Genomic DNA, 14,862 nt, shown 5'->3' with positions numbered 1-14,862 from the left:
TTCAGTAAAATCAGCCAATCTTCTAGACTTAAGCTGTTAAATGCAATCACGACAGTCTCCCAAAATTTTGAAAAAAAAGTCCGGGACTGTGGCGCTCGGAGTGCACACGGTCCTTGCAACTTTTTTCGAAATTTGTAGGGATGAAAGTTATGATGATTTTAGAGCTAATCTGAAAAAATTGAGTGATTTTACGATCTATAGATAGGCCAAATTAAAGTTGCAATTTCAAAATTGAACCCTATCAAGATTGTTGAAAAATGCAAAATTTGAATTTTGAAAAAGAGAGGGAAACTGAAATTTTGAATTTTATGATTTTAGAGGGAATACCAAAAGCAATGCAAGTTTTGAAATTTAAAAATTGACTCAATTTCACGCAAATTTCGATTTTGAAAGCGGAAATCAAAGTTGTTGTAATTAAGCACTTAATTTCAAAAGTCACAAATTGCAAGAATTTTGAATAAAGCACTGGAATTTCGAATGAATGCAAACACACTTTTCAGATTTAAGACAGTAAGAACACAATTTTGACACAAAATTTCAATTTCAATGATTTTTGAATGATTAGAAGCCCTAAACCAAGCAATCACAAGACCAACTTTGACTATAATTTTGAAAGTGTTATAATTGATAAAATCAGCCAAAATTCTAGATTTTAGTAGGAAAATACAGTAAAATCTTGCTCCTGAAATTTCAAAAAAAATGTCAGGGACGATGGCGCTCGGAGTGCACATGGTCCTTGCAACTTTTTTCCAAATTTTCAGGGATGAAAGATATTGTGATTTTATTGCAGAATCCAAAGTTATAGCTGATTTGGAGATGTTTTGATCAGTGAAATTGTCGGACAAAGGTTGAATCAAGAGGGTTTCAAAAATTAGGGTTTTGACACTTAACCACTTAATTTTCAAAATTAAAGCACAAATATGAACTGATAATTTGTAATAAAAGGGCAGATCTGAAGCAAGCATTAACAATTAAATATTTCACAAGTTCAATTTTCAAAAAGAAAATTTTAGGGTTTTTATGCAATCAACCTCTAAAATTTGCAAAAGATCAAACATGGAAATGTAATCAAGGAAGCCAATTTTCAAATCTAACCATGAATAATCAGAAAGGATGTTCACGTCGGGTTCACCAAAATGTAAAGCAGAAAATCGCAATCGAACCCTAGTTGCTCTCCCCTCTTCCAACTCCGAGGAGAGAGAAGGGAGATCGCTAGGGTTGATGGTTTTCACTTAAGGGAGAGACTTTACATTCAAAAGAGGGGTTGAAACCCACAAGATCCAATCCCACACAATGCAAGATTGGATGCTAAATGAGTTTCAAGGGTTAAGAAAGCAAGGCTACCCTCTTTTGTAAAGAATGTTGATAGAAGAATTAAGCTAGGAATGCATAGAAAGTGACAAAGATTCGCTTATAAACTGAGACAGGGATATAGGATGAAGCTGCAGACCTGGAATTAGTAGTAAAATGTCGATACGGCGCTGTCTTGCAAATTTGAGCAAAAGTTGTCGGGACGATGGCGCCCGGCGCCACAGTCCTCCGAAAAATCCGCGAAACGAAGGGGGATCTGTTCGTCTCTGCACAAGGATTCCAGATCTTCAATTTCAGCCGCGTACCTGGCAACCTACACACAGAAAAGCGAAGATGATTGGGGGGTTAGGGATTAGGGGTTTGCCTTTAGGTCAAACCCCGGTTTTGGAATTAACCAAGAAATGAGAAATTGTTGTAAATGTAATTGTCTGTAATGTAAAACAAGTACTAATACCTTGTTGTAAGGATGTTTGTATCCTTATGTGCGAAGGTATAGATGTTGTATGTTGTTGTATGTTGTGGTAGTATGTAGTAAGTGATCTCCTCTTCAATGGTTGAATCCTTGTCTTGAATGCAACACTTAGCCTTGAATGGAGACTTAGAAGGAATGCTTGAATGCTTGAATGCTTGAATGCTTGAATACTTGAGTATAGTTTCCATGCTTTTTCCATCATATCAAATGAGAGAGAAAAATGTAGTTTATATACTTGTCAATTAGGGTTAGACTGATTTTCCCGACCTTAGGCCGACCAGGAAAGTTAATTTCCAATTTGCAAACAAAAAGACCCGAGACCCCATAGGAGACTGGGCCCAAAATAGGTCCAGGGACCAGGGCGCTGGGTGCCATGGTCCTGGGGGACCAGGGCATTGGGCGCCCTGGTCATGAAGGACCAGGGCACTGGGCGCTCTGGTCCCACCTCCCGAGACAGTAGGGTGCAAAGGAGGTTCAGGCCAGGGTGCTTGAAAAATGCAGTTTTTAATGTCAAAAATAGGTTTAGGGGTCTCCATTCAGGTTGCGTGTTGTGTCACCATCGTGAAGACCGAAATGCAGTCGAAATTGCAAGTGTCGCAATTTTAGGACACTACAAAAATAAATAGAGGGGCCCTCATAATAATTATGTAGAAAATATGCCCCTAGGGTGGAAATGGAAACACATTCTCATTCTTACAAATAATATTGCATACACTAATAAAAGATTCTGAACAACCAAAATTAGAGACACATGTCCCAAGCACTAGTCTGCCATTGAGTGTGTTGTCTACCTAGAACCCTGCAATCAACTAGATCAAAGCTTCCTCCCCTCCTTCCCTCCCCGATCCCATGAAAAATATAGTATCTACATTGTTTCTGCAACCACCAAAATTTTTCCCCTCCACTAAATTCAAATTCTCCTTCCCTCTTGATGACAACTCCATCTTGTTGGTTAACAAATTTGGCTCCCTTTTATAAATGACAATATGACTCCTAGCCCCGGACTAGGGAACAAACTATTAACAATAGTTGGAGAAGTTTTGTTTTGTTTTGCAACTATCCTCTAAATCTTAGAGGTATAGCTCCCTCTTATGATGTAAATTTTGTGGTTTTATGGGGTGTCATTTTAACCAGAAAGTAGGAAAGATGAGCTCTACAAAATAAAAAAAAGATAGGACAAAACTAATCACTTATGACCTCTATAACAAAGTATAAAGATGAATCACCATTACTTCAAATTAGAATCATTCACTGGTACTGATACATAGATTTCAACTAGTGAATGGTCACCATATAAAAAAAATAGTAACAGTAATATGTGTAATATCCGATACAGATTCACAATAATGTATAAAAATAATTCTCCCATACAATAAAAAGTATGGATAAAGAACTAATTTAAAAAAATTCAATGAACCATTTAGATATAATCATTGATGATAACATCAAACATAAATTATAATTCCAACTGAAACAAGGCAGCCTCTTCCAAACAAAATTCCATTACGTTTTTCACAAAATATGCAAAATCACTGTTAACTACAAGTCATGCCTTCAGAACTCCATCAGAACCCTTAACTATGGTTCATACCATCATTAAATAGTTCAACTTAATTAATCTAAATAATAGCTTCTTGCAGACAACCATGTCAAGAAAGTCTTAAACATAGCCACCAAATAAACGGTCCACTAGCACCAATAATTTGAGAGCCCGATCAAAATAAAACTATTAACTAGAAAGAAGATAATCAAATAGTTGTGCCCCCATCCATTTCTTCATCTTCCATCTTTGCATCATCATCTACTACTTCTTGAGTTTCCACCCTTGTGTCTATTACATTGCCCTATTGTTGTCGTGCCACCTATTGATTCAGGCTTTTCTTATAGGCCCTAAAATTGGAAAGGATCGGCGATATATTTTATGTCATAGGTTTAGCCATGGCTTCAACCTTGACTCTCCACTTGGCAATATTTTAACTTGCTCCAGCAATCTTACCAGGAACATCTTGGACTTATTCATTGAAATTTTTTAATACTATTATCACATCCTTCAGGCATTCTAAAGGCTTAGATCCCGCATTACCTACAGAGAGGCTCTCTTCTACTTTTTGGTGAAAATCTCTTCTCACCATTTCTCATTTTAATAATTGCTTCTCATCATCACTAAGTACATTGATACCAATTTTATCAAAGGAGCTTTTCATGTCTCTTTAAAGGTTTATATTCTGAAGTACTAAAGTAGTGAGGTGTGACTGGAGCTTATTTGTAACATGGTGTTTCCATTCTAACATCATGATTTTCAATGATATGCTCCATAATTAAAATGTTTTGGGGTAATTTAGTAACATCCTACATCTCCAATAATGAAGCAACCAATCTACCTGTCTCTTTCTTTACTCTTAGTAGCTAGATTCGACAGGATACTTATCATCAGATTAAGGGTGTCATAATTCCTCAAATTGTGCTCAATGTGTTGGCATTTGGTCATTTGGACAACCAATATATGTTTGTTGTGCATAGAGATTAGATTTATGTATGATGACTATTTTGTATGTTGTCATTGATGGCAACTATGCTTCTTTAAGTCATCTAAGTCCTATAGTTCAACCAACTAGATTGAACCGGTAACTAGGACTTCAACTGGAAAAAATGATTGATGAAGGGATGCAGTGTTACAACAATGTTGATGACTAAAGTGTGAGTGGACTGGAAAAATTACTCAAATTGGTAACACAACACATAATTGGATTTATTATGTCAGTGGCCAACATAACTAAAGTGTACAATGCAAGATTGTCTAGATGCATTAAACCTAGGAAATTGTAATAAGGTTCTACTTGGCCTTATGATAATTTTAATTCTATGATGAGGTATGAAAGGATATATAAATGATCTTGATAATGTGATATATGATGATAGAATTATGTTTTTCATATAGTGTGAAGATTGGAGGAGTTTAGAGATGAAGGCTCTGTGATGTTGTAATGTTCTGAAGTAGATCTTATTAGACACAAAAGGTGCTATACTGAGATCATTGGCACTTGCTGTCTTCCTAACAGTTGGAGCAAGAAAATCCTCTTACAAGCTCACTCCTAACATGGTGCAGTCAGATCCTAACAGTTTTCATCATTAAATCCTCTAACCAGGTGACACATTAGCTTGTATTTTCAAATCCCAGTTACTTGGGTAGCTCCTAACAGGGCTGGTCCTCACAGACCTTTTTGTAATGCTCTTAGCTAGGCTTAGATACTCCTAACAGGATGTGCCCCTAATCAGGTGTTGTAGACCTTAAGTGGTAAGATCTCTACACTACAATTAGTGGATCTTATGGGTAGTAACTCCCACCGTGGTTTTTCCCATTTGGTTTTTCCATGTATAAAATATTTTGTGATGTGGTTTATACTTTATGTGTTGATTGCATACTTGTTATTATTTCTTGTATGTCTATTGAGTTTAAAGTTAGTGAAATTGATATTAAGATTTGTATTGTTTTTACTATCGCTGATTTAGCCCCCCCTCTAAGTGCCTAATAAGTTCTTCACAATGAATGCCAGATGTTTCAGAATTATCTGACTAGACCAGCCATCAATTGCTCTAGTTATAGCTTGTGTTTTCTTTACTATCTCTAGCTTATTAGAATTGATGAGCTCAGTGATGGATATCTAGGAGGATGAGTTGGTGGAGAGGTTCTCAGCTAACCAAGAAAATCGAGTGAAAGAAGTAAGAGTATCTACATATTGATAAATCTCTTGATTCTTCCTTTCTCTAGCCTTAGTTCTCCTGGATAGAACAACATAAAAAATCTTAGAATGATAAATATCTCCATCTGTTGTTGCAGGCCCCATGTCAATTCTACTTATATTAAATTCCCCTTCAATGTTTTCATGTTCAGTCTTATCTATATTATGGTCAGAAATTTCCAAGACATGATACTTTGTTTACGGGTCCACAATCATCCTAGCCACCCCCTTTTCTTTTTTTAGGTTTTGGCATCTCTCCTACCCAGCATGTCACTATATCAACTCTAATTTCACTGGTAGGTGAATACCATTTCCTTTAATTCTCAATCACCTTTGTAAGCCATGGAGTAGATGAAGTGTTTGTTGGTTTTTTAATAAACAAAATATTGATGGTAGCAATAGGTGTCAACATGGGGACATCAGAAGGAGGAGTGTAGGGATATACATCATCAATCGAAGAAACTATTGAGATTTTCTCTCCCAGTTTGGGAAGAAACTAGGTTTCCTCCTCACTGTAACTAATTTGCAGAGCCATCCTCTTCTTTTTAGGTGGTGTTATGGAACTTGCTTCATAGATAGGAAGATTTCAATTTCTAATTATTTTCAAGTGGGTCATTGTCTCCACTAGATGACAAATCTACCTAAGATATATTAGTTTCTAGTGTTGATTTTCCCATCACATTCTGAGAAGTTTGAGTAACTATGCTGGTATCCTTGGGTGTTCCTTGTTGTGATGAAGAACCAGAATGACTTCTAACTTGATACTCCAACCAAGCTTGTGACCTATCTAGAACTTGTGATGTTTTGTCTTTAACACTCATTTTTTCTTCTTTTTCATGCCACTAAAAAGGAGGTAATATGGCATTCTGGTATGAACTCTCTACTAGGTCTGAATCATCATCCACAATATTTTCTAGAATAGCATAAATAACATTGAAATTAAACATTTGGCTAAGGGTTAGCCGCATAAAGCCTCTCTTGAAAAACGTCAATCTCATCAATGCAATCTTCCCAAAAGTCCTCCAACTTGGGCATGTAGAGATAGTGGGATACTCCATAAAAAATCTTTTTAACATAACCCTTGCTATCGAAATGGGTCCTTATGGATAAAGAAGGAAGTTTGAGCTTGGCTAGAGCTTATCAGAAAACTTGTCAAATTCATTACTTTTACAAGAAAAATAAGACAATCTAAAGGGAAAAGAATATCCCTCTATCCTCATTTGAACATATTTGATATTTACAAAGGCCATCTACTGAAACAATTCTTAAAACACAAAGTAATAAGTGGCATACCTAGGTATTTTCAGCGGAACCTTTCCATAACCGTTGACTTTCTATAATATCCCTTTCTCCAAGTTTCCCTCAAAATTTTTAATGACTGTCATCAGGATAATGTCTTGGATGTAGGAGAAATTCCTCATACCTTCTCCTTTATGTAATTGGGAGAAACAATTGTAAAGAGGTACACCATTTGAAAGATTGCCAACTTGCCTCAAACCTAGCCAAGAATTTCTACTAGTATCTATTGCATACAAGAGAACAAAGAATAAATGAAAATATTTCCTATCATTAAACTTGATGAGCTATTCATGAAGGGAGTCACATATTAACCTCACCTAGTTAATCAAATTTTTATCATCACAGATTGTGAGAACAAATCAACACATCCACTCCTCAACGAATTCCATTTTTGTCCTACCAACCACACGACATAGTAGAAAAATGATATTGGTAATATCATCAATAAAGAGTTTTGTTTTTATCCGAGAAGATAACCTAGATTTACAAGGTCAAGGAAATTTCAGCCAGCTTTGTGCAATTTTGTTTAGGCACTAATGTAGTTGGCTATTGACATGTTGCTATCTTGACTGGAAAAAAATTAATTTGACCATCCCTCTCGGGGATGTGCAATGCAAGAGAGATGTTACTTGTATCTATTTAAGCTATCAAACTTTTATTTGCAACTCGAATTTCTTGGGAATCTAGGTGGTAATGTTACGCATAGGAGAGGACTAATTCTGGGCATGCAATGGGGGAAGGGTAGACTCTAACTTTAGAAAGAGCAGAATCAATGGCCTTTTGTAAAATGGGAGACCTTTCTGAACTATGCATCCTTTTTCTGAATGTCATGCATGGTGAATGGGCCAACTTATGAGTCTTTAATGTAGTCCAATTTATTTTCTATAGGCTAAGAGGGTTTGGGCACCATTGAAGCTGAATGTAGGAGTGCTAACGTTTATAATAAAGGATGAAATCTCAAGTTAGGATAGGACAAGATGGAGAAATAGGGAAAGCAGGAGTACATGAATGGTAAATTAGGAAGCCTTCCTTATCCTATCAACAAGAACACTATAAATTTCAATAATTTTAAACAAAGAGAACTTCTATTTTTTAACTTAGTTTTATGTATTCTCCTGGGTGTCTCTCCCAATGTTTTAGAAGTATCGAATGTAAATGGAATGAGAAAGCTTGACAGACACGTGAAAACATAGAGCGATTAATTCTTGTGTTTGAGTGGTTGTTGTACTACTTCGGGGTTTGAAACAAAGCCTTTTATTAATTACCTTATTTATTGTCCAGTATGAAAAAGCACTTGATGAATGTCACAATGCAAGTCACCAACTTTGGAACTGCTACCATCAGACCATTGGGTAGTCACATCTTTCAAGACCAATGAAATAAATAAATTGTGTGCAGAAAAACTCCTAATATGCAACTGATCAATATGTTATCTATGAGGGTCCCACCAACACAGAACTATCGAGGATCAGGATATCGGGTGGAACAAGACTTGCCGATAATGAAGGCTTATGGATTAACTTCTATTACATAGCAATAACACATCCAATGACCTTACACAAAAATTAATTCTTAGTTATTATTTGAGACATAGGCAATTATTTTTTCCTACTAGACCTTTCATAAATGTAAATAGATACCATTAAACTATTAATGCCTATGTTTTGGAGCTCATTAAGAATCATAGTTTTTAGCCATATGGTTCACATAAATGAAACTACATCATATAATTATTGCTAAATGTTGGGATAGTTCTCACTAATGTACAAAGTTGCATCTCTAATTCATTGAAGTAGTACTATATATAATCTTAACTATTAATAACTCATTAATTATTGTAAAAGGATTCTCTACATTAAAAATTTAGAATGCCCATAAGTGTAGAAGAGGGTACCTTAAAGAGAAAATATAGTGTAAATAAGACTCAGAAGAGAGAAATTTTTTGCTACTAAAGCCATTGACATTGCACAGTTAAAATTAACAAAAATTCTTTCAAACAAAAGAAAACAAATTAACTAACTAATTAAAATTTATATAGTCTACTATTATTTAGATATTTAATTTTTATGGAATCTCAAAGATATTCAAAATCATGATTAAGTAGTAAAATACATTCATACCAATATAATAACGAGTGTTAAAATTGAACACTAGAACTACCAGACCTACCATAGTAAATTTATGATTTCATGATGTTATAAGTTATAATATATTTGCCAATTTGAGGGCATGCATGAGGCTCTAACTTTTAATATTAACATTTAAATGTAAATAAGTTCATTTTGAAATTTTTTACTATAATTTATTCAAGAAATGGTGAGCTTGTTTAATATTTGGTAGTGGAAATCTACAAAATGCATTACTTGGAAGAGAAAAAATTAATAGTTTTTCATATTTAGACTAGTTGTTGTATATTATGTTTCCTTTTCATTTGGTTTATGATGTTAAGTTGTATAGTTGTGTGTATTATAAATAATCAAATATTTAAATAATATATATCAATTATATTGCATGTCTTTGGACAAAAAGAGTTACAAGATTGTATAAGATCAAATATTAAAAGTGAGAAAGCTACATAATATTTTAGTATGTAATAATTATTAATAATAAATTAAATAAAGAAATATAACAAAAGAAGTGGCATTGCTAAAATTCATACATAACAAAAGAAAATCCCTAATCATAAAGTAAGGAACTTCCAAAGTTAGAAAAACTGATAATAAGACACCTAAAAGGAGCATTACTATTGACCTAGAAGAGTCTCTGTTAGGAAGAGATGAGGATGTTAAGAAGGAGCAAGGGATAGAAGATAATATCCCTCAAGGTCATTGATCAACCCATGTAATTGAAAAAGATTCTAAGTGAAGAGCTAAACAAAAAGAGGAGAAAATAAGTGACACTATGACTTATGAAGAGTATGCCCCAAAGGATGAAATCTCTAGTGAAAACTCTAACGATGAAGATGAAGAGTATGCTATTTTAAACAATGAGTTTGAGGAAGGGGTGAATTTAATGGATTTGAGATTGAGGTCTCCACCAAAATTTGATGAGGTTAAAGGAAACATAGATGCCACTAATCAAGAGTTCTCTTAGGATGATGATAATGAAAGAGTGTCTAGCCTGAAGGTTTAAATTATCAATATGCATATTAGACTAGAAGATCTTGACTCAAGAGTAGAAGAGCTCTAAAAGTGCAAGACCCATTTGGGAAGGGTGGTTAGCACTTTGCGTTATTACTAATGACATTATGAGGAAGGTTTCCACAGGCTTTATTTTAGGCTAAAGAAGTCGAGGAGAAGGATCAAGAAGCAAGAAGGGAAAGTTCAACAATAGATAGAGAACAATTCAAACTAGGACCTGGACCAAGATTACTAAAAAGATTGTCTGGAGAATATTTCAAGGAATAGGGGCCTACTTGGTGGTCACAATTAGTATTTGTTGCTCTTGTTGGTTTGTTTAGATATGTGCCATTTTTTTTTATATGATCTTTATTTTTGATATTTTGTCTAATACTTATAGTCCTTGGTACCTTTTAATGATTCTCTTATGTAGGGATAGTTTTGATTTGATTTTTTGCTATACTAGTTTAAATGTTATTGCGTATGAACCTACTATGACTATCTATATTGGTTTAGTCTTAGTGATAGATAAAATTCATGGGTATGGATTAATTAATAATTAAATTGATGTTGTTAACATGTCTCTGTTAGTCTTAGTGACAGCTATGTTATGTGATTATGGAGTAAATATGTATCTTATTGATTTAGCTAAGATATTTTTTATTGTATTTTGGGCTACTATTTAGAAGGTTAGGGGTTTTGTGCTCCTGGCTATGTTGATGCCGATTACTATTTACTGATATGTTTGTTGAACTGCCTATGTGACAAATCAAAGCCCTTTCCCTACTAATATAATAAAAAATAAAAAAATAAATTCACTTTATTCTTATATGAAACTAAATTTTGACTAGTATTGTTTATAATTTTTTTATGACATGATGAATAACTGTACATATTTCAATATATAAATGATGTGTTGAATAAATCATCATTTATATTTTCAGATATTTATTGATACTTTAATATTCAAAGAAAAATCAAAATATATTATCAATATTTTAAAATATAAAAAGATACCCTCACAATTATTTATACATTGTAGAGAATCCTCTCCCTATCTATCAAATTCTCATTCACAACTGGCTACTATTTTGTATGTACGATACCACTTGGTAGGAAACATGTTGATTGCAGCTATTGCTCGCAACCTTAAACCACACATACTGCGTTTAACACTTTTAAGCTTAAAAGTGTATTCTTAGTGCGACAACATACACTAAGCAACATATTAAACCTAAAACATGTTAGTCAACTCTAAGTATTTAACACTTTTAATTCCAGAAATATAAGCTTAGAATGTGTGATTTAAGCCATTCCTTCTTTGTTTACTTGACGTACTAGGACATGTAAAGACCTTGGAATTTGTGGCACAGAAGCCTCCATCGTGCCTTCCAATATTTTTACCACTTCAGTCATGCTTGGCCTCAGATTCTCCTCCTCTTGAATGCATAGCCCAGGAACCACAGCAGCTCTTCTCACTTCTTCGATAATTACCTCACTTGCTATCCTTGCATCCACAACGCCCAATATGTTTCCCCTCTGAATTTGAGATGAAGCCCAGGTAGGAAAGTAGAACCTACTACCCTCAACTGTTAAATCCAGATTTCTTCGGCCTGATATAATTTCCAACAGCGTCATGCCAAAACTGTATACGTCCGCTTTAGGAGTGATAGGAAGGCCAGAGATCCACTCGGGAGCCACGTACCCACGAGTTCCTCGTGTGGTCGTCAGTACTCGGCTAAAATCTCTACCTACTAGCTTCGCTAGCCCAAAATCTGCCAGCTTTGGGCTAAAGTCACCGTCCAGGAGAATGTTTTCTGGCTTAATATCGCAGTGAATGATACGATCCCTGCATTCCTCATGGAGATAAACTAATCCTCGTGCAGTGCCCAGTGCGATCTGAAACCGGGTCTTCCAGTCCAACACCTTCTCCACGTCTTCCGACTTGGAGAAGAGGAAGGAGTTTAGGGAGCCGTTGGGCATGTAGGCATATACCAGTAACCTTCGTGAATGTTCTACGCAGAACCCCCACAGCCTGACCAAATTCACATGCTGTATTCTGCCAGTGGTGATTATTTCCGCACGGAATTGTTTTTCTACTTGCGTGGAACCCTCTAATCTTTCAACCGCAACAATCGTGTTGTCTGGCAGAGTTCCTTTGAACACAGAGCCGAATGCTCCGCGACCCAACTTATGCTTGAAATTCTGCGTTGCAATTCGCAACTCTCTGTAACTGAACTTTTTGAGCGAAATTGGCACCTCCTCTTCCACGTTCTTCTTCACCAGTCTTCGACGTTTCCACAGAATAAATGCTGTTAACAGGAGAGCTGAAATAGCAAAAAAGGATGCGGTGGACGAAAGTAAAATAGTAAGTCCTGAGGTTTTGTTCCTTCGCTCCGATGTGGGGTATCGGAACTCAGAAGCAGCCAGCCTAATAAAGACGGACTGGCCCTCCAGTGAAACCCGCATTCCCAATGAATTGCCAAACCACAATCTACAGATAGCTTGATCAGAAATAGCGAGACCAAAGGCTGTGCAGGAGCAATTGTTGAGACAAGCAGTCTGGCAGCCTAGCTGTGTCGGCTCGTTGTTGATTATGACAGCTTCTTTTTCGGACAAGTACTGGTTCTTGGGTACCAAGAACTCGTCGTTTGTGCCCTCTGTGGCAGAGCACTGCAGGGGTCTTCGCCGAGAGCAGCCACTTGACCACCAACCTTGAGAGTCCTTGTTGGGCGTGAAGCCCTGGACACAACTACACACATCATTCGCATTGCAAAGTCCATACGCCCCGCAGATTTCGTAGTCACTGCATTGACCTCGGTATGTCGACCACCTCAGACTCCATCTACCATCATCCATCCAGAAGTAAACTTGTAATTTGCCGTTCACATCTAACACGGACCGCCCCGTGAGGGTATGATCTATCGGATTAATACCAAAATGAATGTATATTCTTGAAGGAGAAAGCCTCACACACGACGCTTGAATTTTCTTCTGAGCTTGCAATTCGGGAACCTTAGTACAATAATTCCCAGAGCATTCTCCACTGGACCAATATGGAACAGTGTTATTATAAAACATCACCATCTCCGTCTTTCCCGGAGACACGTCCATTCGGATAGAGAAGAGCCCACTTGCAGGATCCGAAGAACTCTTCCAGGAAGTTAGCGTCATGCCTTTCCACATCTTCATGCCACGCAACCATGTATCTGTCGGATGCGTGAAACTCTCCCAAACAATCGCAGACTTGTTGTAGGCGTCCAGCATAATGAAATTACCAGTGTCCGTTATCATAGCTCGTGATCCTTTCTGGCCATTAAGAGTCGACCAAACCGACTGGCCCTTTCCATCAAACAATCTGAGATGACCATCTTCCGAAAATCTCAGAACGCCGGGCATGATTCTGACAGGATTTTCTCTGTTAGCCACCCAAACTGTGGCGTTTTGAGAGATTCGGGTATACCAGATGCCAATATACAAATTATTTGTTCCTTCGGGACTAAAAAATCCCAATGTAAACGTGTCATTCTTCGAAATTAGGGTCTGATTTCCAGTGAGCGAATCCCCCAATCGAAGCATATATTCACGATCCAAAATTACAGCACTGGAATTATGCGCTGCAATACTCACAGTAATTACTAAGACCAAAAACTTCATCGTCATTGAAGTTTGGGTAGATCGTTCTATGTTTGTGGTATAGTTTCGAATTTAAATAGAAAATAAATATGCTACAGAATGGACGAGATGGCCAAGTTAGTGCCGCCAAGCCCGCGTTATTTCGCTAAGGAATTTGACTAATGAAAGAGACAATTTGACAGCTTGGACAGACTCCATTATTTCGCTATTCGCGGGCTCTTTTTCATTAGTCACCATGACTGGAAGTCAAGTCTTTTGTAAACTTGAATTTGGGAAGCGAAGTCTTTTGTGCAAGACGAGAGACGGACGCGCTGCTTAGGCACCCTCCATCCGACATTTTAGCCGAATTGTTCGTTTACTATTAGTAAGAACTAAACTTTAGAAGATTATTAAACAAAAATTCTCGTCTGCCTATGGTTATTTACTCTATGATGAATGCACTGTTATGAGAGATGCAAATGTTGATATTCATTGCTTCTGGAATAATTTAAACTTATGTATCCAATTGTCATCTTCCATATATTTTTCTATTCAGATCTAAGTAAATGTTCCTAAATTCAATGTATGATTAAATAATACTTGTATTAGAGTAACCTTAAAGATGCTCAAGTTAATATTATGTTGTAATTAATTATATTTATAAAATATTTTTGAACATGTAGTTTTGTTGATTGTCATTCGTTAAAAAAAAAATATGTATAAAGGAATACTCATTGCATGACAAAAAAAGGGAACAAAAATCTAGTCCTCTTTTATTACAAAATTGCAATATTATATTCCAAACTTATCTATGGAGAATACACAATCCAATTCTTTATTATGAAGCATTTTTATCCAACTACATGGTCATAGCATTTTATGTTCGAGTAAGTCGGGAATCTAAAAGAATCAAAATGATCTTGCACTAGTGAAATGATAAACACAAAGGATAAACTATAATATGGATGAAAAATATATGAAGAATAAATAGATGTCTTGCATATATAGGAAAGTTAGATGAGGTAGGACTGAAGCTATGTCTAACCATCCAAAGAAAGTATATTTGTGAGCTCACTTGACAAGTATGTGAGAAATTATTTGAGATGTATAGAAGAGGTGTCTCAAGTGATGAGGACACATGTCTCAATGCTATAAAGTGAGACAAAAATATTAAATAGCCTAAGTATACTTAAGCTAGGTGTGAATAAGTCAATCTTAGTAAGGTGATTAGCTAACTACATGCATTAGACTCTATTTACACTAACACCTCCTTAAGTGCAACTTAGGGAGTAATAATGCAAGACGA

General features: G+C 36.0%; 1 protein-coding gene across 1 annotated transcript; it reads right to left on the bottom strand.

The window, feature by feature from the left end:
- Positions 1–11,246: 11,246 nt before the first annotated feature.
- Positions 11,247–13,598, bottom strand: LOC131034920 (G-type lectin S-receptor-like serine/threonine-protein kinase At2g19130). The gene has a single exon (XM_057966529.2). The coding sequence runs from the start codon at positions 13,596–13,598 to the stop codon at positions 11,247–11,249; it is 2,352 nt and encodes a 783-aa protein (XP_057822512.2).
- Positions 13,599–14,862: the final 1,264 nt, after the last annotated feature.

The sequence above is a fragment of the Cryptomeria japonica genome, chromosome 10 (genome assembly GCF_030272615.1).
Source record: "Cryptomeria japonica chromosome 10, Sugi_1.0, whole genome shotgun sequence".
In the NCBI taxonomy this organism is placed as follows: Eukaryota; Viridiplantae; Streptophyta; class Pinopsida; order Cupressales; family Cupressaceae; genus Cryptomeria; species Cryptomeria japonica.
Note: the sequence above shows the minus strand (reverse complement) of the source record. Positions and strands in the feature narration are given on the sequence as shown.

Excerpts from the sequence above, each read along its gene's own strand:
- LOC131034920 (XM_057966529.2), bottom strand. The coding sequence starts at position 13,598 with ATGAAGTTTTTGGTCTTAGTAATTACTGTGAGTATTGCAGCGCATAAT.